The 21,602-nt window shown below is 40.6% G+C and overlaps 2 protein-coding genes across 10 annotated transcripts in view; one reads left to right on the top strand and one right to left on the bottom strand.

Annotated features, from left to right (window-relative positions):
• The first annotated feature begins 997 nt into the window (after positions 1 to 997).
• nes (nestin) lies at positions 998 to 8,701 on the top strand. Its single transcript, XM_075466094.1, has 4 exons — positions 998 to 1,944; positions 2,929 to 3,053; positions 5,698 to 5,771; positions 6,332 to 8,701. The coding sequence occupies exons 1-4, from the start codon at positions 1,114 to 1,116 to the stop codon at positions 8,614 to 8,616; spliced, it is 3,315 nt and encodes a 1,104-aa protein (XP_075322209.1). The 5' UTR covers positions 998 to 1,113; the 3' UTR covers positions 8,617 to 8,701.
• Positions 8,702 to 15,513: 6,812 nt separating this feature from the next.
• The window catches only part of mef2d (myocyte enhancer factor 2d), a 105,067-nt gene continuing 98,978 nt past the window's right edge, over positions 15,514 to 21,602 (bottom strand). For all 9 annotated transcript variants that reach the window (XM_075466097.1, XM_075466100.1, XM_075466098.1 and 6 more), the window contains one exon: positions 15,514 to 20,443. In XM_075466097.1, coding sequence (XP_075322212.1) covers positions 20,017 to 20,443 — 427 coding nt within the window. In that variant the 3' untranslated portion in view covers positions 15,514 to 20,016. The remainder of the gene's footprint in view (positions 20,444 to 21,602) is intronic.

Here is a 21,602-nt window from a genome sequence, read left to right on the forward strand (position 1 = left end):
CATACTTACGGGGTGAGGCCAAGTTTTAAATTTGCTAACTATCAATGTTGATTTTCTTTCTGTGAGCTCACAGAGTTTGACTCAATCCTAACCCTCTGAGGCATATTTCTTTGGATTTAAAAAAAAAATCACATTTTCTTTGCAGTGTTTCATTAAGTACTTAATTATTTAGCTAACCTTTCCCCATTAAGTTGCACAAATTAAGTTCAATGTTGGCATATAGCAGACTGTCTTGACATTCATTACCAAAACAATATTTGGCTTGCACTGTAGTTAACAAATGAAGTAGCAGGAATTTAAAACCAGTTGATTTTTTATGATAACATTCCCACCCAGCTTACCTTGGATTTTAATGTGTGTATCATTTTGACCTTTGGTTACTCAGTTGTTTAGTACAATTCAGTTGGAGGTAGATATTATCTACTGTCTTTGGAATTTACAGTAAGTCAGCTTATTACAATATCAATCTGTAGATTTGTCAAATGATGCTATTTTTCCACAGACAGCAAAACAATATTGGAAAATGTTGGTAAGTTTTCTCATCAATATAAATCATTTCAGTCTGCTTACCACAAACTAAATTCAGAAATTTTCACTTTATCTACTTCAAAACTGAAGAAGTCTTCCAGACAAAGCAAAGGCAAACGGGAAATAAAGCGTGGAGCAAGACATGCAGTGAACAGTCCAGGACTCAAATGGCAGCTTTGTGCTGCCTCTTACACTCAACAGGAAAAAGTTGAGGTTGTGAAAGGGTTAATCTTGTAAATGACATCACTGCTCTTTCCCATTAACTCCACCCCTCCTGTTACAGACCTCCATCTCATCTCATCTATTCTTCAATATTCTGTTTCATCCCACTGTCTTCAGCCTACCCTAACTCCTCTCCCCTCCTCTCCAGTCTTCTCCCTCTACATACCCCCTCCCCTTATGTCCATGTGCCCACCCCCTTCATTAAGCTCAGTATGAAAAGAGAAGCCTCCACCAGAGCCTCACTGCCTCACTCACTCACAAGAAAACCCCACACACTGACTCAGGCCTGGACACAGAGATACAGCTGACTGCTAAACCATAAGTAAGGCCTTGGATTACTAATTCTCTGTTTCTGATACTGACATGGAGCTCCACAATGTGCACAAAGTCTTCTACCAAAATCACCAGGGTGAGGAGAAGCAACAGATGCTGAACCTGAACCGACGTCTGGAAACCTACCTCAGCCGGGTCAAACTGCTAGAAGAGGAAAATGAGCTGCTTGCAAAGGAGATTCAAACCATTAAACACAACAACCGGGGGAGCCTGATGCATAGGAAGGGCCTGGAGGAAGAACTCAAGCAGACAAGACTGGAAGTGGAAGCAGCCTGGAGGGACAGGGTCCTCACAGAGCTGGAAGTTGGCAAACTGACTGAGGATCTCCAAACCCTAAACCTACAGAGGCAGAGAGAGGCTCAGGCTAAAGTGATGGCAAAGACAAAGCTGGAGCAAAGCAGGAAAGAGCTGGAGGAGGAACAGAGGGCACAGATCTGGCTGAGAGAGAAGGTCAATCAGTTGGAGCATGAGATGAGACACCTGATTCAAACACATGAAGAGGATGTGGCCCACTTGGAAGACGCACTGACTCAATCCAGAGTCACAGCGGCTCCAAAACTGTCTCAAAAAGGTAACCAGACACCAGACCTCCTCAAGATGGGGCATGAGTTTTACCAGCAGGCCACCAGAGCATGGCAGGAGGCTGCAGAGGCCTATCAGGGCCAGCTAGCTCGTCTAGAGGAGTCGCTCGATCAGACAAAAAAACGTTTGACTCAAGTGGGTCAGGAGAAGCTGCAGAGTCAAATGAAGCTTCGAACCCTGGAGAAGGAGATCGCCTCAGCGCATGATGTCAGGCTGCATCTTGAGAAAACTGTTGCCCAACAGAGAGACAAACACTCTCAGGGGATGCAGCAGCTCCAGGTGAGTAATTCATATCTGCTGGCACACAGTACACATTCATAGTACCTGTAATCTCTATAATGTATCTTTGGTCAATTAAATGGAAAATAATATATGATTGAGTTCTTCTAAATAATCTCAAGAGGAGTTCAGCATTGAAGACTAGAGATAAATTGATGATACATTTCAGTTTATGGCAAAATCTTGAAAATGATGCAAAAGTAGTCAAACAGAAGATGTTACTGTGGGCTGCTTGGAAAGCCAAACAACTTCTGACTTACAGTACATATGAACTATTTAAAAAGTAACAATGATTGCACATGTCATGTGTAATGTCAGCCTGAAATAACCGTGACAGACCACAGAAAGAGCGTCAATAAATACTTGATAGCATCCACAAGTCTGAGGTCAGACAAAAGTTTAGTCATGTCTTATTCTATGCCAATCCAATACATATGACGAGTCAACTGCTAAGAAATTGAATACTTATTGCCCGATAGTCTTACATGTGAAATAACGTGTTTTCAATCCTAATTTCCTGATGAGCGTTGAAAGCCTTTAGTTCAAAACAGGATGCACAAGTGAAAGCTTCACAGATCATTTCTGAGCTTTGTTCCCAGGGGTTGCTCTGTTAGAATGCTCATTAGATATCCAGGTGGAATGAAAACATCTGGCTATGAGAGGGATCGGTAGTTACATATTTTGAGGTTGGGGTTACTGGGATCACTTGTGGGTCACTAAGACGTCTGAGGGGAGAAGCACGCAAAGAGAAGCACTTTTATGGCAATACTGCTTTTGAGCACTGCTTTCTCTCATTGTGGCCCAGGATAAAAGCACATGGACTCTAAAATCACTTTGATAAAGAAAATTATATCCAAATAGTCCATTTTTGTCTGTATTATATAACTTTAAATTTAACTTAACAACAGTTGAGCAGCTCAAAGGGTAGAACAAAGAGGCTTTATTAACTACTTCCCTTTCCTTTTTAACTTCCTGTTTTGGCAGGAGCACTTGGAAGATCTGGAAGTAGAGAAAGAAGAGCTGGGCCAGCAGATTGACCATTTCCTTCAGGAGAACCGCAGCCTCATGCAGATGAAGATGTCTCTGGGTTTGGAAGTAGCAACATACAGGTAAATTGCAGTGAAAGCAGCATTAACAGGGTGATTTCTTAAAGAATCCTTGCAACATTTCCTGTATATGCATTTGAAGAAAAAAAACTCCTCACTCACCCTTCTTTGTGGGCAGTACCCCTCTTTCAAGCTTGGGTCCTATACCAGAGGCCTGGGAGATTAAGGGTCCCACGCAGTGTCTTAGCTGTTCCTAGAACTGTACTTTTCTGGACAGAGATCTCTGATGTTGTTCCTGTGATCTCCTGAAGCCACTCTCCCAGTTCATCCCGTGTCATGGCCCCTAGTGCTCCGATTACCACTGGTACTTGCTAGCTTCACTTCCCACATCCTTTCAACTTCCTCCTTCAGCCCTTTGTTGTTTTCACTTTCTTGTGTTCCTTCTTCTTGATGTTGCGTCACTTGAAATTGCTACATCTATCACCACTGTCTTCTTCTGTAGTTTGTTGAGCACCACAATGTCCAGTTGGTTAGCCATCACCTGCTTATCAGTCTGGATCTGGAAGTCCCACAGGATCTTAGGTCTGTCATTCTCCACTACCTTTGCAGGATATATCCCATTTTGACTTTGGGACGTCCAGTCCATACTTGGCAAAGATGTTCCTGTACACTACTCTACGGTGGTCGACACGTGCAAACGCGCTGCAAACTATGCCATGCCTTCCTGCATCTTACACCCTGCTATCATGTGCTGGACTGTCTCAGAGGCCTCTTTGAACAGCCTACACCCGGGGTTCCTTCTGATATAGTAGACTCCTGCCTCTATTGCTCTTGTGCTCAGGGCCTGTTCTTGAGCTGCCATTATTACTGCCTCTGTGCTGTCTTTCAGACCAGCTTTTTCTGGCCACTGATTGGATTTTTTGATATCAGCATGTGTACAAGCAGCTGTCAAATAATTTGACATGCAATAGAAAAGCAAAGTCATGGTGTATTTATGCACAACAAGCAGAAATAGCACACGTTGCTTAATTTCAAAGCTGAACTGGCCAAATAAATTTCTATATACGTCAGTCTCATCACATTATATCTTAGATTTCATCTCACTGAATTGCAATACTGTATACTGAATATGTTGCATTTAGAATTAGCAACAAATATGGTCTCATGGGTGTAAAGATAAATATCCAGTCAAAGTTAAAAGCCTTTTCCTTTTTGGACATTTCATCTGAGACATTTCAAAGGAGGGATTTTCAGTGTACTAACTGTTGGCTAACATGTCAGTTTTGTATCATAACCTTTTATACTGTCCTCAGTGGCTTAAATTTCCCCATTATTGGAGGACTGTGGTTTTGATTAATGTCTTTTTGAATCTTTTCTTTAATCTCCACCACACAGCTGATTTGACCTGAAGATGACAACATCTACCAGCTCATCAATAAGACTTACTTAAATGATTACGGTACTCTTTTTCAACTAATTAGTGTGGCTATGTTATTACAGCTGATTAGTATTTCTGATAGTAACCCCTAATTAAAGGCAAGATCAATGAACAGTAAATATTGATTTTGATAATACCATTATCATTAAACATTTCCAGTGGGATTTAAGCTTTTTAGAAGTCTTATAAGGTAGTTAATTCAATCACCCTGTACTTTTGGCATTTACTAAAACAAATAAGCCATTTAAAGACCAGTACTTTGCTTTAGGAACTTGTTGCTGACATGTTTTGATGTTTTCTTACATCTGATAGACTAAAGTCAACAAACTGAAAAAAATACTGACAATGGTCTTTTGTTGCAGTCCTGACTCGAGGTGTACAAGGTCTTTTTGAATCTTCATGCATCGAGATGAACAATCTTCATTTGTTTCTCTCCTGTGGTTTATGGGATAAGTTTAACACATACAAAAGCCGCTGCTCAGAAACAGACCAACACCCTTTCCTCAGTGTGAGATGCTGACAAACAAAAGGCTGTTCACAACAAGAGCAGCCATCTGGACCAGAGGTCGCTTCATTGTAATAACACACTATGTCATCTTGGACAGAGTAACATATCTATTATGAAGCTCTATAGTAGCTCTATAGTGGCGTCTTGTTTCTCCTTCGTCCCCCTCCTAAAAGTATTGACCCTCAGCCCTCTCTGAGAGAAGCTGCTGATTTATGAGCTATGGGAATCTAGAGTAACAGCACAGGGGGGCAGGTGGGGAGAGGACACACGTAGAGGACAAATCTCTGTCATTCACTGCATGTGAAGCTGTTGACCTACTTGGATGTATTCTAAACATTACTTTTAATATTTTGATCAAGCTGGATCAATGGAGCTAATTATAAGGAGGATGTGCTGGAATGGAGGCTGCTGAGGTCCACATGTGAATGGAAACAATGGAATTAGTGCTGCATGGGCTGCTCGTAATATCTGCTGGCATTTGCTGTGTGAGGACTTGAAGGCAGAGGTTTGCATGCTGCAGATGGCTCCTCAATAGCAGGGCCTTTCCTTCATTACCATAACAACAAATCTCAGTCTGTTGCTGCTGCTTATGAGCAGCAAAAGTCTCCTCTCACTTCTCTTCCTACCCACAGCTCTGAGTGCAGCATCATGTCGGTATTCACTCCTTTAGGGCTCCTCCAAATCCTTAACATCACGTTATTCATGTATGTAAGCTGTGCAACTTCTGAATGTAATTTTCTTTTGTTGTTTTTTCTCCACAGAGCTTTGCTGGATAGGGAAAGCCTGAGGGGAGACGTGACTTTGTTAAATAAACCGAGAAACATTTGCCTCACAGGTAATTAAAGTGAACAATATGTATACACTATCATATCGGTCACTTTAATGCTGCTGAAATTCAGGTCACATTCTAAGAGTAGAATTTCACTCAGTCTAAGTAAAAGCCTCCAGAGTGGGGGACTTGTTTGATACGATTTGTAATTGCATTATTCTTACTGGAGACTAGTGGTAGGGGAGCTTGGTGGGCGCTGAGGTAGGCACTTTTGGTCCTGTAACACAAGCCATGTAAGATGGTCCCCAGTGGTTATTGAGCCATATGGCTTTGCTTTCCCGTATCCTAGACAGCAGTGAAAGGAAATGGCGATCAATATCTTCCCATTAGTGTCCCAACTCACTTGAGAACATACATTTTGATAATGCCTTGGTGATACAAGTCTCTGTAAATATCCCCCCACTCCAGACAGCATTCTCTGAGAAAAATTCCTTACAATACAGTATATTATATACTGGCAGAATTTCATAACTAATAAGGTTTTGCTAATTTCCATCTTTTTAAGAGATGTCATTATTATTACAGCTTATTGTTAATTTTGTATTCATGAGTTCTCTTTTCCACAGATGCAGTTTTCAGTTCTCGTGGGGTTAAAAAGAATTACCAGACCCAGCTGTCTGCTAGCCACAAGACCACTTTCCCCTCATCTCTGTGTGGCACAACAGGACCAATGATAACTGTAACACCATTTGGTTGTAGGAATTTTGTAACCTTAAGTGAAAGTCTAAAATTTTCCAGCAAACCTGCAGGTGCAACAAAGTCAGCAACACTAGAAGGCCTTTATCCAAAAATAATTCAGGATGGAGCCGTTGAAAACTTTCGACCACTGGAGGTTCAAGAGAAAGTCACCTACGCTGAGCCTTTTTCAGCTCCTCAAGAACAAGAAGCACCTATTAAAACATTTGAGGACAAAAATGAAGATGACTGGAACATTGTTGATGTTGAAACTCCTGAGGAGAGACCAATTGTGGAATCAGTTGTCAGTTATGACATTGAGTCTGGCCTCAGTAGTGAGCCATCTTTCAGGGATGAAGCTGGTTCCCACCTGTTCACAACATCCAGCCTTCCATCATACAATGTCAGAGTGACTGAGGAACCTTACAGTCTCTCAGATGGATTAGAGTCTGATCTGGTATTTGAGGGGGCAGCGGAAAAAGAGGAACTGCAACAGCTGCAGCTTCCAGTTAATGCATGGGTGGAGACAGAGCATGTGAGTGAAGTGATGGAGTATGTGCAAGAGGGGATGTCAGATTCTGAAACTAAGGCAGTACTTGAACCAGCATGTCAATCCAGGCAAAGCAGTCTAGATTCTGAATGTGAGCCTGTTGAAAATATTTTGAAGCAAGTGAAAGATTACAACACAGAGGAAAACATTTCAAGCTATGGTGCAGTTGAGGTCGGTCAAGAGCTAAGCAGCTCTATGACAGAGACAAATGGGTTGGAGTTTGAAGACAAGTTGTACCCTGATGGAGAAGAGATGGATACATGGGACAGTGTAATAGAGAGGAAGATAGTTGTGAAGACAGACGTTAGCATGAAAGATGAAGGAGAAAAGCAACACGCTGAGCCAGAGGAAGACATATCAGGAAAAGAACCAGAGCATGAAAAGCAAGAAGCAAGTCATAATGACTGTGTGGCCTCTACACTGTTGCCCACACAAGTAGATGACAGACAGCATGTTGGGTTAGGCCACGAGCAGGCTCCGCCTCCAGACAAAGAGGAGGAAGATGATGAAGAGGACTCTCAGAATGTCTCTGTGTCATGGCGGACTGAACTGGAGAGCGACAGCTATGCTCAGGATAACACTCTTGCTGACACACGTCCCCTGATTCGATACAAAAGCGATGAGACTGACGCCAACACTCAGGCATCACATATCGATGACTGCGAGTCCAGTGAAGGTGAGCAGGAAAGAAAGATGGGAGAGGCGGGAGCTGGAACGTGGAGTGAGAGCAAGTCAAAAACATTTGGAACAATGGAAGATCTGTGTGAAAAAGTTGAAGAGGAAATAATGGATGATGATTATAATCAGGGATATACTCATGATGAAGACAGGGATGTTAGCCATGGCATAATTGTAAGTGAGCAGGCTGCACCGGAAAATGAAACAAAAAATGCAGACGAAATGGTGGAAAACGTCAGTGAGGGACATTCAGACGATGAAACTGAAGAATTTACTGGACCCATAGGACGCACATATGTAGATTATGATGAAGAGCTAGAGACAGATAGACTAGTAGAACAGGAATTAGAAAATCTGTCCACAGACCGCTACAGTGCTCATTTTACACACCAGGTCAGTGAGGACACTTTACATCTTAAGAACAAATATGTTGAAGAATTAAATAAACAAGAGGAGGCAGAAGAAGCAGCAACAGAAGACATGCGTTTCTGCGAGCCTGGAATGAGTGTAAACCATGAACATATACAATCCACTACAATTAAAAATCAGGCTTCTGAAAAGCAATATTTTAAGGATTCATTGGAGCTAATGATGCCACCTGACACAGTAGCTGTGGAGGAGGTCCAACATAAAAATGAAAAAGATATAGATGAGCCAGAGAAACGAGAGGAAGAAGATGAGCACTATGTGTCCATTGTGACACATGCTGGCGCAGCAGAGGATCACTCCGGCTTCACTAACTTCATCAGAAGGCCTGATGAAGAAGACACCTACAACCCAGAGGATCCAAGCTCTGAGTTACTGCCGACCGCGGATCAGAAAAACCTGCAGCATGAGGTCCCGGACGCCCTATCTGAGGAACGATCCAACAAGTCTCAAGAACATTACGTTGAAGATGCCGAGGAGTTTCCTGAAGCTGCAGAAACAGCTGAATGGGAAGTCCTATAGGACTTCCCATTCCTGTATTGGACTCTCTATAGAGAGTCCAATACAGGACTTTGAAAGTGAAGAGCAAGGTGAACAATTTCAAAAGTATAACATGCCAGAATCAGTGGATGAGGGTGCTTTGACACATGGAGAAGAACATGTTAAAATTTCACCTGACATTGTACCTGTTAAAAACAATATCATCACAGTGAAGGAAGCAACAGATAGCAGCCATGATCTCTTCCTCTCTGATGCAAAGAATGACTTCTGGATGTCCTCTTTAGAGACCGGAGCCACTTATGAACCAGGTGATACCTGTAGTGAAGCAGCTGAGCAAACTAATCAAGGATTTGGTGACAGTCAGGTTTGGGGGAATTTGGAAAACCAGAATGTGATTAATGGGAACTCTGGGGTAGATGTTAACTCATCTAAAGCCTTAGCCGCTATGAAAGAGCAAGAACAGATGTATGTGGAAATGACCAAGAAGTGTAGAAGTGTTGAGGAGGAGTTGGTTCATTCAGAGGAATCTGAAGTTGAGGCTGAATCGTGGTCATCTGGGGAGGAACCAGTATAAGATGTAGTGCAGTTTAGATGTAGTCAAATCAGTTTTCTGATATAAATAATGTTAGTTACATTATCTATACAACACATTTACAATGAGAACCAAAGTCGTGCCTCGGTGCGCTCTTCAGTGACCTAAACCACCAACGTGCCAACTCTCTCAACACAGATAGGAAAACACTTGTTTCTATGATCTGATGTATTTGACTTTTTCCAAAGTGTTCAAACCTTTTAGTCTTTCAGTGTGCATGTCGTAGAATAAAGTTGAGTCTCTGCATGAGGAAAGAGCATGAAGACAGATCAAAGAATTTAATTTGAAAGCCATATCATTGATTGTTAATGCCCTGATCTGAATTAGTGACTAATGGAAATCAATGAGACCAGAAGGAAAGGATTCCTTATAGAGCTGCTATTAGTGACAACTAGATTTTCTGAGTTTCATTAGGAAACAATTCACTTACCTTGGTATGTTTTACACATGTAGAATGAATGTTTGATTGATGATAATTTCCTCCCATTAAGTTAATTGAAACAATGGTATATTTACAATCCACAATAAACAATAGATTGATGTTATTCTCTGTGTCTTGTTTTAAATCTTATTTGCTAGATAGATATTATATATTTCATTCTTTATAAAACTGATACACACAGATATTGACATTTATTCATATGCAAATTGAAAATCTAAGATTGAGGTGCAGCTTGAGTGTTCTCCCATTTTAACCTTCACGATCTAATAATTCAGAGATAATTTGTTAGCCTCCAGTCAGCTGACATTGCAACCCAGTAAGAGCCTGGATCTGCTACATTGTCACAGAGGATGTTTAATAAAATTGTAATTCCTACTACAGTATTCGAAATGTCATGAAAAGAACAAAGTAGCCATAAGCTAATTACAGGGAAGATGTAGGCATTAGGTTATTGAACATGCAAAAATGTGAAATTTGTCTGTAGGCAAGCAAACTGTCCATCGTGGGGCAGGTTTCTAAAAAATAACTACATAACAATGGGTTTAAAATGAGCTAGTCTTTTAAGAAAAACAAAACAAACAAAACAACCAACTACATGATATTGTTCTTTAGAGGGCTCTACCAATAAAACTGAAAAACTGACCGTAAAATTCCAAAATAAATACCAGAATGTGGTAATTGACTTGGTTCATTACTTATGACAGACATTTTGAAGCTATGAACTTTTTCTTTGACTCAGAGAACAGTTGCATCCTTAACAGGAGGCCAAGAAATCAGACGCTTGCTGCCTTCCAGCAACATTCATCAATCTATCCTTTGGGGTTTGAAAGCTTTGAAGCTGTGTGTGTGTGTGTGTGTGTGTTTGTTTGTGCACTCCCGGATTTGGCAACATACCAGCTTAACTGACCTCAAAGCAGGCTAGTCAACAAAGAACACTAGGGTCTACCACATACATAGAGTTATCCCATGAGAAGGCCGAGTAAAGAGGACGAAAGAGAACAATGTGTAACCTCATCACCTCTCCATCCCATCGCCGCCCCCGCTCCCTCCGCCCTCGTCTTTCATTAGTCAGTTTAGCGAACAATGGTGGCTATTTCAGTGGGCGCTCGCCTCCTTGCTGACCAAATCTGCCCGGTGGGAGATTCAGTGAGGAAGGAAACCACAGTCAGTTGTATTCACTGTGACAAAGCTGAAGCGTTGGAATGGCATTACTGCAGCTGTCTGGCATGCTGCTATTCTTCACCCATCAAACCCAAACATTCTCACTATAGAGTCACTGATCACGATAAGAAGAAATGTACAGTCATTTCCTTGAGATGAAAGCAGTAACCCATGAAATACAAATGGAAGGATTCATTCAATTCTGTAATTTTTCCAAGAGTAAGTGATTAATTGTAATAGTTTTTGTAATAAGTTTAAAAAGAAAAACTGACTCCCTTATAACAATGTAGAGTCAATAGGTATCAAGGGACAACAACTCTTGAAATGTAAAAGTGTTTGTGTATTTTAAGTAAGACTGGCTTGGCACTCAGATTCGAAGACACTTGGCAGGATGAATAAATGATTTGGGAGGTTTGATGTGTCTTTTCATTGCAGCATGAATCATTATGTTTCTTGGCAACTGACTGTGAAACACTGCTACTGAGTGTTAAGTCAACCAACAACATGTGTTCACTGCTTGCCAAGTTTTTGCTAACAAGCTCCCTAGATCCCAAAAAACCTTGACTCCGCTGTTAATGAAGTACCATGTTTGAGGTAACTTCCCAACACAAGTAGAAAATGCCCTGAGTGAGTTACACCCATTAGAAACACGTGTAGAAACATTTAAATAACCAGACCAAATTTATTTTTTCAATCGATTGTGCATTATCAACTGGAACAGGTTGCAACAGGTTAAATTGTTCTTATAGTCCTTTTTTTTTTTATCTCTTTAGGTTTTTTACAAAAAAAAACAACAAAAAAACACAAAAGTTCTTAAGACTTGTGTCCACTGACAGACATGACCAATAATTATCAGTCCCTGTTTAACACTGTTTAACATGGGGGAGGTGTGTCTCCAGTCCATCACCAGAGACCAAAGTCCCTTTTTGATCTCTTTGTGGAAGTGTGTGCACACATGTGCTCCAACAGCCATCTGCCATCCACCATCTATTTCCATTGATTAAATCATGATGTTATTGGTGTGAAAGATGGAGGAGCTGCAGGGCAGGACTGTGGAAGGGGTGGTGTCTGTCTGTCCCTGTTGTATCAGAGAAGGCTTAAGGGAACATATGAGCTGTAAGGGTAATAGCACAAATAAACACGGGTTTTGGTGCCTAACTTAAAGTCCTCTTAGAGGCTGAGTTACCCTCAACACCCAATGTGTTACATTCAACTATTCTTGTAATGTAAAGACCAGCGGGGCTAAAAATCGAAATGAAAGATCAATTCACAACTGGAAAATAAATCGTACGCCTCAACTTCTGGGGAACATTAACATGAACTTCAACCTACAATGCCATCCTGCAATTAGGTGTCAAATGTAAGTATCGCCATTTCATTGGGACTTTATATAGTTTTTCAAACCATTAGAAATTTCAAAAATGGACATTCAGTCACAATCTGAGTATAAAATTGCTCAGTTTAAAAGCAATGCTTTACCAAGAAAGTGAGGAGGTCTCTGCTAAATCATTATGATCCATCCTTCAAAGCGTATATATGTATTTATTCTATGTTTTATTCTCCAAACTTTTCAGCTCAGTAGAAAAAAGGGGAAAGAGGATACCAAGCTGTGTTTCCAGCAGCTACTTCCAAATCCTTCAAGGGGATTTACAGCTGCTCAAAGGCCAGCTGGGAAGTATAATCCCTCTAGTGTGTCCTGGGTAAACCTCTATGGGGAAGGGCTCATGAGTCATACTCATCATGTTCTCTGGCCACATAATTTGAATCTTTCAATATGGGGGAGCAACACGTCTAATCTGTGTTTCTCAAGTTTCTCCATTTTCAAAATAAAGAGTAAGCCTATCCACCAAGCACATGAAATAAATTGAACTGCTTGCATTCATAATCTAAATTTTCTTTGTTCAATATTCAAGGTTTAGGGTTGGGATGTTGTAGATTAACTGTTAAAAGAAAAAGATGTCCCTTCTCCCACCTCGAATAAACTGCCCCTGTTATAAATGAGTATGTTTCCTTTTTCCAGAAGAGAACCACATCATTTTTAAAAAAACAAAACAAGATGTGACCCTTTGATCTCCAAGCCGATCTGATCTGTTTTTTTAATACATCTAGATAATGAAAATCGAAACCGAAACCGAAAATCGAAAACCGAAACATGAAGCCTTGGTCCAAGTCTAACAAGTCTTACAGGTTCCCTTGAAGAACCATTGGTCTTCTCCAAGTCTGCAACTTATGCGTCAACAGGAAAGGCACGCCATATACATCTAGATGAATTTTCATGCAAATACATTCAATTGTTTACTCTTACTCAACATTACTCTTTGAGTAAGTTAAAGCGGTACCATGTTCCGTGGGTTGTGGCATCTTGGGAGCTAGCTAACTCATCTCAAAACGGCTGCTAATTTACAGTAATCTACTGTAAAAACTGTGGCTCATGTCCATGCACTCAGTCTGTGTGTACTTTATATTTAAAAACTCAAGCTTAATAATATCAATGTAAATCCACACATCTTTGGTCATTTCCAAAGTGATGACAGCTAATTTCATGCCATGAGACCACAAAAAGAATCATGCCCATAAATGGAAGATCTGGTTAAAAAGGATGGCTCTTACAAAAACAAAAGTCATTTTGAATTGAGTATAGAAACTGCACTTTGGTACTTCACTACGTTTAAATACAGTACAAAGCACCTATGTTGTGATAAGAGAATTTCTGAAAAGAAAAACACTGGTTATGATATGTATATACTGTGATTTGGTTCAGTTGTCAAAACCTGATATCTTAAAATAAGGTACTTTATAAACACATACATTCTTTCTCGTACAGCAATGTACGATGCACCAAAAACTTGTGTCTTTTGAAAGTTGTGTGGAGAAAAATATGTCACATCCGACTGCAATGAAAGCAGGCGAAATAATGGGTCACAGATCATTTATTGCCACCGAGCGAAACATTCTGCACCAAAGTAGATGTAAAGGTATGCTAGTATTCATCTCTGTATTAACAGGGTAGGAAACATCAGACTTTATTACACCACCATCAACTCCTGCCAATCAAACCATCAGTCACAAGGATATATTAAAATAGAACAACAGTTGCACTGTGGTGTGCAATCTGCTAATGACAGCTGCGAGTTGTTTTTAATGATCCAAGATGAGTGATACTGCAGGAACGATCCAGGAATAAAGAATATAAATTCCGATCCTGTGGGAGAACAATCTATGTAAATGTTGTGACATGGACATTTGGGTTCATGCTCATACAGATAAAATGCTTTTGCTGTCAAATTTTAAACAAATGCAAATGTGCAACCCATCATCCTTGAAATGACATCCATACTGGATGAGTTCAACATTATGTAATGATGGTTCAAAACTGCTAAAACATGGATTCATAAAGCTTTTCTACCATGGAGGGTGGATTTTGTTTTCCCCATGAGCTGGTTATAGAAAACAATTACAACTTCAAGGAAAACAAAGCTATTTATAAAGGGGGATTTTTCAATGTTTCATAATAACCGTCATGAAGATCAAGAGAACAATGAGGCTTGGCTTTTTCATCCGTGTGTGTATGTGTGTGTGTCCGTCAGCAGATGCCCACACAGTAATCCAATCAATGTGCAGAAATGCAGTTAGAAGCAAACGAGCCACACCCATGAGCACAGAGAGCATGCAGGATGGTAGAAAGGAAGACTGCCAGTCACATTACAAACTCTCTTTATCCAGAGCAATCATGTCACAACAAATCAGGCTGTGTTGCTGTAGTTTCATCCAGGTCATGGTCATTCTAAGGGCTTGAATATTAGCAAATTATTCTCTATTTTTTCCCAGTTCAACATAGATGTCTCTCAAACCATTTGTCTGTTTATTCTTACCTTACCTTCACATCACACAGTGTGGGAGGACAACTCAACCTTTACACCAACATAATGGCTGCCACAGGAAATGGGGAAGACTGTTTGGCAGACAATGCCCAGGCTGTTTGGTATGACTGTGAGGCTTAGTGAGTGTATATGCATGGTTATTATAAGTGCCATGTTGAGAATAAAGTGCGTGTGTCTGTCTGAGATATGAGCCCAACGGTTGTTGTGTCACCAGCCAGTGGTAACCACAGGCAGCACTGGGTTGGGTTGGAAGGGAAGTTCAATGTTTACCCTTTCTTTGTCACGTATTTTATACCCGCTGTGTAAAAAGCATACAGTAGGTAGTTTTTCTCCTGCTGCCATTTCTGGGCATTAAAACATGAAAAGGCAAAAATGTCACCTAATAGATGAAAAAAGTAGGCGAGTTTAGCAGCCTTATAGACATGTAATATATATATACACATATATACATACATACATACTTAGGGGTCTAACGTGGTATTAGTGTGTTTTTAGCAAAGTTTTGAAGCTCCAGTGAAGGTGAAGACAATTTCAGATGTTTTTATTTATCCAGGCAGGACTCGTAAATTTGTCTCATAAGAGCTTTATCGTGTGAATTGAGGTATTTCTGTCCCTGGCATTTCACCTCCTGTGTAGAAAAGACAAAGATGAGGCAGTGAGTATTTCTGCCCCGAGGTTTGACAAAGTGTTACATTTCAGACTTACAGTTAGTGTTTTCATGTGTTAGTCTTGGCTCTGAATCCAAAATACATCCTTCACAGCTCAATCATCAATACAAAACATTACAGTGCACTCTAGTGGTCACATTTTGGTTCTGCTCAAAATAAATGACACAAAACTCATTTCTCTGTAGGTCAACTTGTCTATTTAATATATAAAATACGGTAAAACATACGCAAAAAGGGGAGCAGGGTAATAGGGGACCAATGGATACTTTGGTACAATAACAAACACTTTTTTGTAAAAGCAGTATAGAATTTGTAATAACATATCAGTGCATACTTTATTTATGAAAATATACACAAATTGTATATCATTCTCCAAAACAACAAAAAAAAATTATCTTTACAACAAAAAAGCTGACTAGCCGAACACAATATATTAGCTATAATTTACTTAAATCTTTTTCTTCAATTTCTTTCTTTTTTTTTCTTAAATGTAATCCTGTGTGATGTGTAGTTGTGTCAATATTACATTTGATTTCCTACAACATGATTGACTCTTCTCTTGTTTCAAAACGGCCATGCATTGACATCATCGTGTCTGGTCAGAAATAAGTTAGACGTGTCACGCTGCCCCTCCCCACCCCCCCTCCATGTTTCCATGTGCGGACTGAGAGGTTTGTACATTGAACTTAGAGTTGCAGCATTGAAGCAGTTTCGTCGCAGTCGACTCGTTCGACGCCTCCGTCCACAGCCACACGTGTACTAATATCACTACGCTTGTGTTGTTTCATATCATAAAAATCGTGCAACATTAGTAACACCCTTTTTTTTTTTTTTTTTAAAGAAAACAAACCCCAAGAAGAGAAAACAAAAAAATATATTTATAGGATATTTTCATATCATAAAATAAAGTCAAATTCCAAATAAAACAAGAATGTCTAACCTACACAAAAAAACGCAGATTTCTATATCATCATGACATCAACCATCAGTAAAGGCTGTGGTAATGATGATAAAAATAGCAATAATAATATCAATTCTTAGAGAACAATTAAAACAGACTGTCACCAGCACAAATTAACACTGGAAAGTGAGTGAGACTTCTAAACATCATTATACAGGAGCATGTATCGCTTTTTCAGGGGCGGGATGGAGCAAGTTCTTGGAGCCGTTTCTCAGCACGATTGTCTTTCTGTTTTGTGATTGCAGCGACCCCTGGTGTTGTTCTTCAGAACATGCCAGGGCTTCATATGAGCTCTATCTCCCACTGGCTAACAAGCAAAACTCCCCTGAGTCCTGTCACAAAGGATGCCACTTTGTTTATTTTTGGACGAACCTATGACTTGCACTCTCGAATTTTGGGGGGGGGGGGGGTCGGGTCGAGTTTAATTTCTTTAAAATTTGTTCGGAGCTTAGGGTCAAACAGTCAAAGTTTTTACACTCGTGGAATTAATGTTAACTCTGCCACGCGCTCAGAAAAGAAGCATCGACACTGAGACTTGTCACAGAGAGGATGAGTGCGAGTGAGCGACAGACGGAGATAAAGAAAAATGAAAAATCACTGATGAACTGCGGAGAGGATGGCGGGGGTAGCAGAAGAGTGAGAGTGGGTGGCTCTTTCCCATAGAAATGAACCCATAATAATTCAATTCAATCTCAGCACTGACACTCGCGCTTTCTGGACGGAGCAAACGGAAGAGGGTTATGAAACGTGTATGCATGTGTGTGTTGTGGCGGTCCAAGATTAAGCCTCAAGGGAGGAAAAAAAACAAACAAACTGAGTGATTGACAGGGGTGAGCAGGAGGTGACGAGAGCCTGTCCATGAGGAGGATGTTGTGGATGGATATGGTAAAACCCAAAGTCGACAAATCTGCGTTGGATTTGGGAGGTAGTCATTAAAAGATCAAGAATCATTCTGAAACCTCCAGCTTAATGACAAACAATACCCAGACTCTGCCACCAGCGCTTTTCACAAGCAAATGGACGGAGGAAGAGAGTGCTTTTGGAAAAAATTAGTACATGATCTTGCACTTTTGACCGCCACTTTAAAAATCTACCCACTAAACCCTAAAATCACCATTTGACACTTTAATTGAGTACAAAAATGACATCCTTCACATTTCTTTTTCCTTTAGTCTTTTTAACTCTCTTAATATAAAAGTACAGCCAACCAGTGACAGGAGAACGAGAGTCCTTTAAATATAGATACATGGCTTTTAATAAGAGAAAAAGGTAACCTTCTAAAAAAAAAAAAAGGGGGGCATCCTTGGCTCGCCTAATCTTTTACAATATGTGTGTATGTATGTGTGTGTGTGTGTGTGCGCGCGCGCTCAAGAGTTTTATAGGTTTGTCAGTTTTTAAATAAAACTGCAACTACTCGACACTGATTTTCCATAAAAACCCCCAGTGAGGAGTCATGGTCATGTGACGCTTAAGTCGCAAGCTAAATCAGGGTCCCCAGCTTTTAAATCATCTTGCACTTTTTTCGGTGGAGCTGGTGCTAAATGTAAAGGATGAAAATTCTAAATTTAGGTAACTGTTTGATAATAATAGAAGAAAACACAACAGTAATCAGTAATTTATATACTTATTAAGCAATTGTATTTTTGTGCTACTGAAAAAAAAGAGAGAGCTCATTTTAAGCTCAAGCTTAAACTTTCCAAATTTCCACGCGATTGTCTCAATTACTCTTTTATTAAACAAAGTTTAGAATATAGGTGAACAATACTTAGATTGTATCTTAAATTTATTTATTCTTTTTGCCTAAATGTTTAAAGTGTGTGTTTTTTTTTTTTAATCAACAAACTAAATTCATTTTCAAAATAATCTGTTGATGCAGGGTAACAAATTAACTTAAACTAAAACAAAACCGGATTAAATATAAAGTTAAAATTTTATTTGCATCTGATTATCAGACAATTTTCTACCAACCCGGGCGTATCAGTCTGACCCTTGTGAGTATGTTCGGTGTGTGTTCGTGTGTGTGAAGGTTTCAGAGGTGGGAGTTTAGGTAAAGTGCGCTCCATCCGTGACAGAGTCCTAACCATTTCTCACTCAACAACAGTCTGAGTCACCATGGCTTCCCTTTCTGCATCGACAGCACCCTCTCTTGGCTCGTCCACACATTACACTTTATATACACGCATAAATAACATTTTAAAAAACAGACCGATCCACTGAGAATCAACGTTTGCTTTTTCCTGTTTCGTTAAGGGACATCCTGCCGAATATAGAGCTTATATATACAATCCCTGTCGTCACTTGTAGTCTGTTGCCCCAGATGCAGAGCTGCTCTTGCAACTGCCTGAAGCTGTGTAAATATATACTTGTATATGACCTATTTTTCAACCTTCAAAACACCTTATCCTTGTCACACAAAAGCCACAAAGGTTACAGATTGCTTATATACATGGTACCTCACAACCCCCCCTCCCCATTTGAACATCAGCTGTCACAAAAATAATTTTAGCTGTATGCAATGCAGGTGTGTGTTTAAGGGTGAAATTGAGAGTGAACATTTGTCCAAATCACTTACTGGAAAAAAGACAGACAACAAACAAATGAAAAAAAAAAAAACAACAACCAGTTGAGGTAACAAACCCGTATACACACACACACACAAACCAAACACACACGTCTTTCTCAGCGTCTGCAGTCGACACGATATGGGTGAATCGAGGAGTATCTGTCATGTGTCATTGAGCTATTGCAGCTCATCCCTGATTCAAAGAAAAGCAGTCTTTTACCTCGACAACAAATCATGTCCCTCGTTTTACAGCTAGTCTGCGTGGTTCTGACTGAATGAAGACCCGCGGGTCATCACTCTTGTACAGGGCCAAAGCATAGGCCTGTTGATGGAGCCGTCGTCTCGGCTCTAGAGGGAGCCAATTTTTTCTTTTAGTGTCTTCATTTTCAAAACCGAAATGATTCCAAACTCTAAACAGTCAACACAGAAAGACAAAATTCTACACTTTAGAGAGAGAAAAACTGCCCAGGCTCTTAGAGAAGAAACAAGAATCTAGAGAGATAGCAATACAACTGTGGACGGGCCGATGTGTACTAAAATGTGGACTCACTGAGTGGCACTGTTTTAATACAGCGCTGTCATTTTTGATCAAAACCTACTGAGGATTTACAGACAGTGAGGGCATGAGGGTGGGTGATCACCACCAACCACAAACCAAAAGCGAGGCATGCTAAGAAACCAAGTCTGTTTTTTTTTGTGTGTTCCGCCAACAGATGCTGCAACTGTCAGCGTGTCAGGTAGAAGTCCACGGGGGCCAAATTTAGGCCTGATTAAAAACCCAATCACTTCTATTCTGAATCAAGTCCAACATAATAATTATTTTGATGAGTAATCCCTGGTTTGGTAGCTGAACCCATTGGGAGTTTCATATGTGTGAGTTTGAGTTCAAATGTGAATGCACATTGCCATACAAGTGAGCGTCAGTGTCCACACGTGCCACATGAGTGTGTTTGCATGCTTGTGTTGTGTAGAAATGTGTTTCCTGTGTGGACAGTAGGTAACTGGTTTGATGGTGGTTATATTATATGTGTGTGTGCGTGTGTGTGTGCGAGAGGGAGATCTGGGGCGTCGGGGTGGGCGGGAGCATGTACACAAGCCACAAGTACACATCTCCATCCTCCATCTGTCCATCCCTCTCTTCTCATTCATCTCTTTATGTGACCCAGGTATCTAATCTCATTCTTTTGACGTTTGTCCCGTCCTGTTCTTGAGGCTCAGCTGAAGAGGGCCGCAGGAGAACCATGGTGGGCTGTTGGCCTCCGGCACCAACCTGATGGTGGAAGTCCGGACCACCGCTTCTACCCTCGTCCCGGTCGCTGCCTTCATACGAGCTGCCGTTGCTGCTGAGGCTGTCGACGGGCGAGCGGCCTTGGCCTCCTGCTTCTAGACGCAGGGTACTTGGGTAGGCAACTGACACCAGACCTTGTCCTTGGATGTGACCCAGTCCACCCCCTCCTAAACCACCGATGGAGCTGGGAGTGTTGCGATCACGGTTTGGTGAGACAGGCTCGGACTTGATGTTGACATTGGGGTTTGTGTTGACTGTCAGTGCGGCGCTCTGAGGCACTGGGCCCACTGGCCTGGAGAGACAGAAGAGGTGAGAAAAGGAGGTGTGACAACATGTAGCGGCAAAACTTTGTGTGTTATCTTTGGACATAACATGGGAGCAAAGCCTCATTAGACAAACATTTGCAGTGATGAAACAAAGAGTTCAGCCATCACTGTAAAAAAACAAACAAAAAAAAAACATCCAAAGTCTGGTCAAATGAATGCATTGCAATGTTTAGATAAACACATACTGGATGTGTAAAAGGAAAAGCTGACCAGTTTCAAATACAAAAACCCAAGACACCCAGGCAATGTGATAAACCAGGCAAATGTTGACTTGGCAAACCTCAGCACATGAAGAGCAAAGACACACAGGACACCTAAGACCACATCTGAGGCCACAAAAGCACAATCCATAAGCCATGCAGCCCAAACATTGTTGCATCTGAGATTTGATGTACAACTGAATAGGAGCCTCAATGTTGACTTAATTTTGGTTCCGTTCCATTATGTCCTCTGGAAACAAGTTACTCTTGGCTCCTATTTAGAGGCCTTGTGACACAAAATATATCAAAAATTGTTCCCATAACTAGTTATTATTGGACTCTGCTCTTTACAAGGAGACCTCAAAAGACTGTTCTGGATGATTTAACAGAGAGGGTCCTTGTTCTACCTGCTGGCAGGGGCAGTTCTTACTACATGTACCAACACCACTGCTCTAAAAAACATAAATAAATAAATTACATTTGTGCAAGCTTGGGATTTTAGATGCAGGTAAATACACTCCAAACAGTACACTTCAAGCAGTTACTCCATGAGGTAAAAGGTTTAGATGCAAAAACATTACAAAAGGGGTTCATAATACCGGGAAAAAGTATTTCACAAAACTACTCGAAAACATGTCAACCACCCTGTCACAATACTAAAGAGTGAACGCGATCACAAAATTAACTGAACACTACAGTTAAACTTCTGCTGCCTTGTTAACAATTTATGCATTACCCCCGGTGTCCATCAACTGTCTGCAGACTTCAAGTTAAATTTCCATCTCTGATTTTAACAGGCCGCCAGTAAGTGCAAGCCTTGCTTCTGCCATATCCATGTTGATATTCCACAGTTTTTCTATCAATGTTTGCTGATTAGGAAAGAAATAGCACTAACCAGTCACACCCTTGACATATTGTGAAATTT

Source organism: Odontesthes bonariensis, chromosome 5 (genome assembly GCF_027942865.1).
Source record: "Odontesthes bonariensis isolate fOdoBon6 chromosome 5, fOdoBon6.hap1, whole genome shotgun sequence".
NCBI lineage: Eukaryota > Metazoa > Chordata > Actinopteri > Atheriniformes > Atherinopsidae > Odontesthes > Odontesthes bonariensis.

Coding starts and splice junctions, on each gene's coding strand:
- nes (XM_075466094.1), top strand. CDS start 1,114: ATGGAGCTCCACAATGTGCACAAAGTCTTCTACCAAAATCACCAGGGT. Junction 1,945..2,928: donor AGGGGATGCAGCAGCTCCAG/GTGAGTAATTCA, acceptor CTGTTTTGGCAG/GAGCACTTGGAAGATCTGGA. Junction 3,054..5,697: donor TTGGAAGTAGCAACATACAG/GTAAATTGCAGT, acceptor TTTTCTCCACAG/AGCTTTGCTGGATAGGGAAA.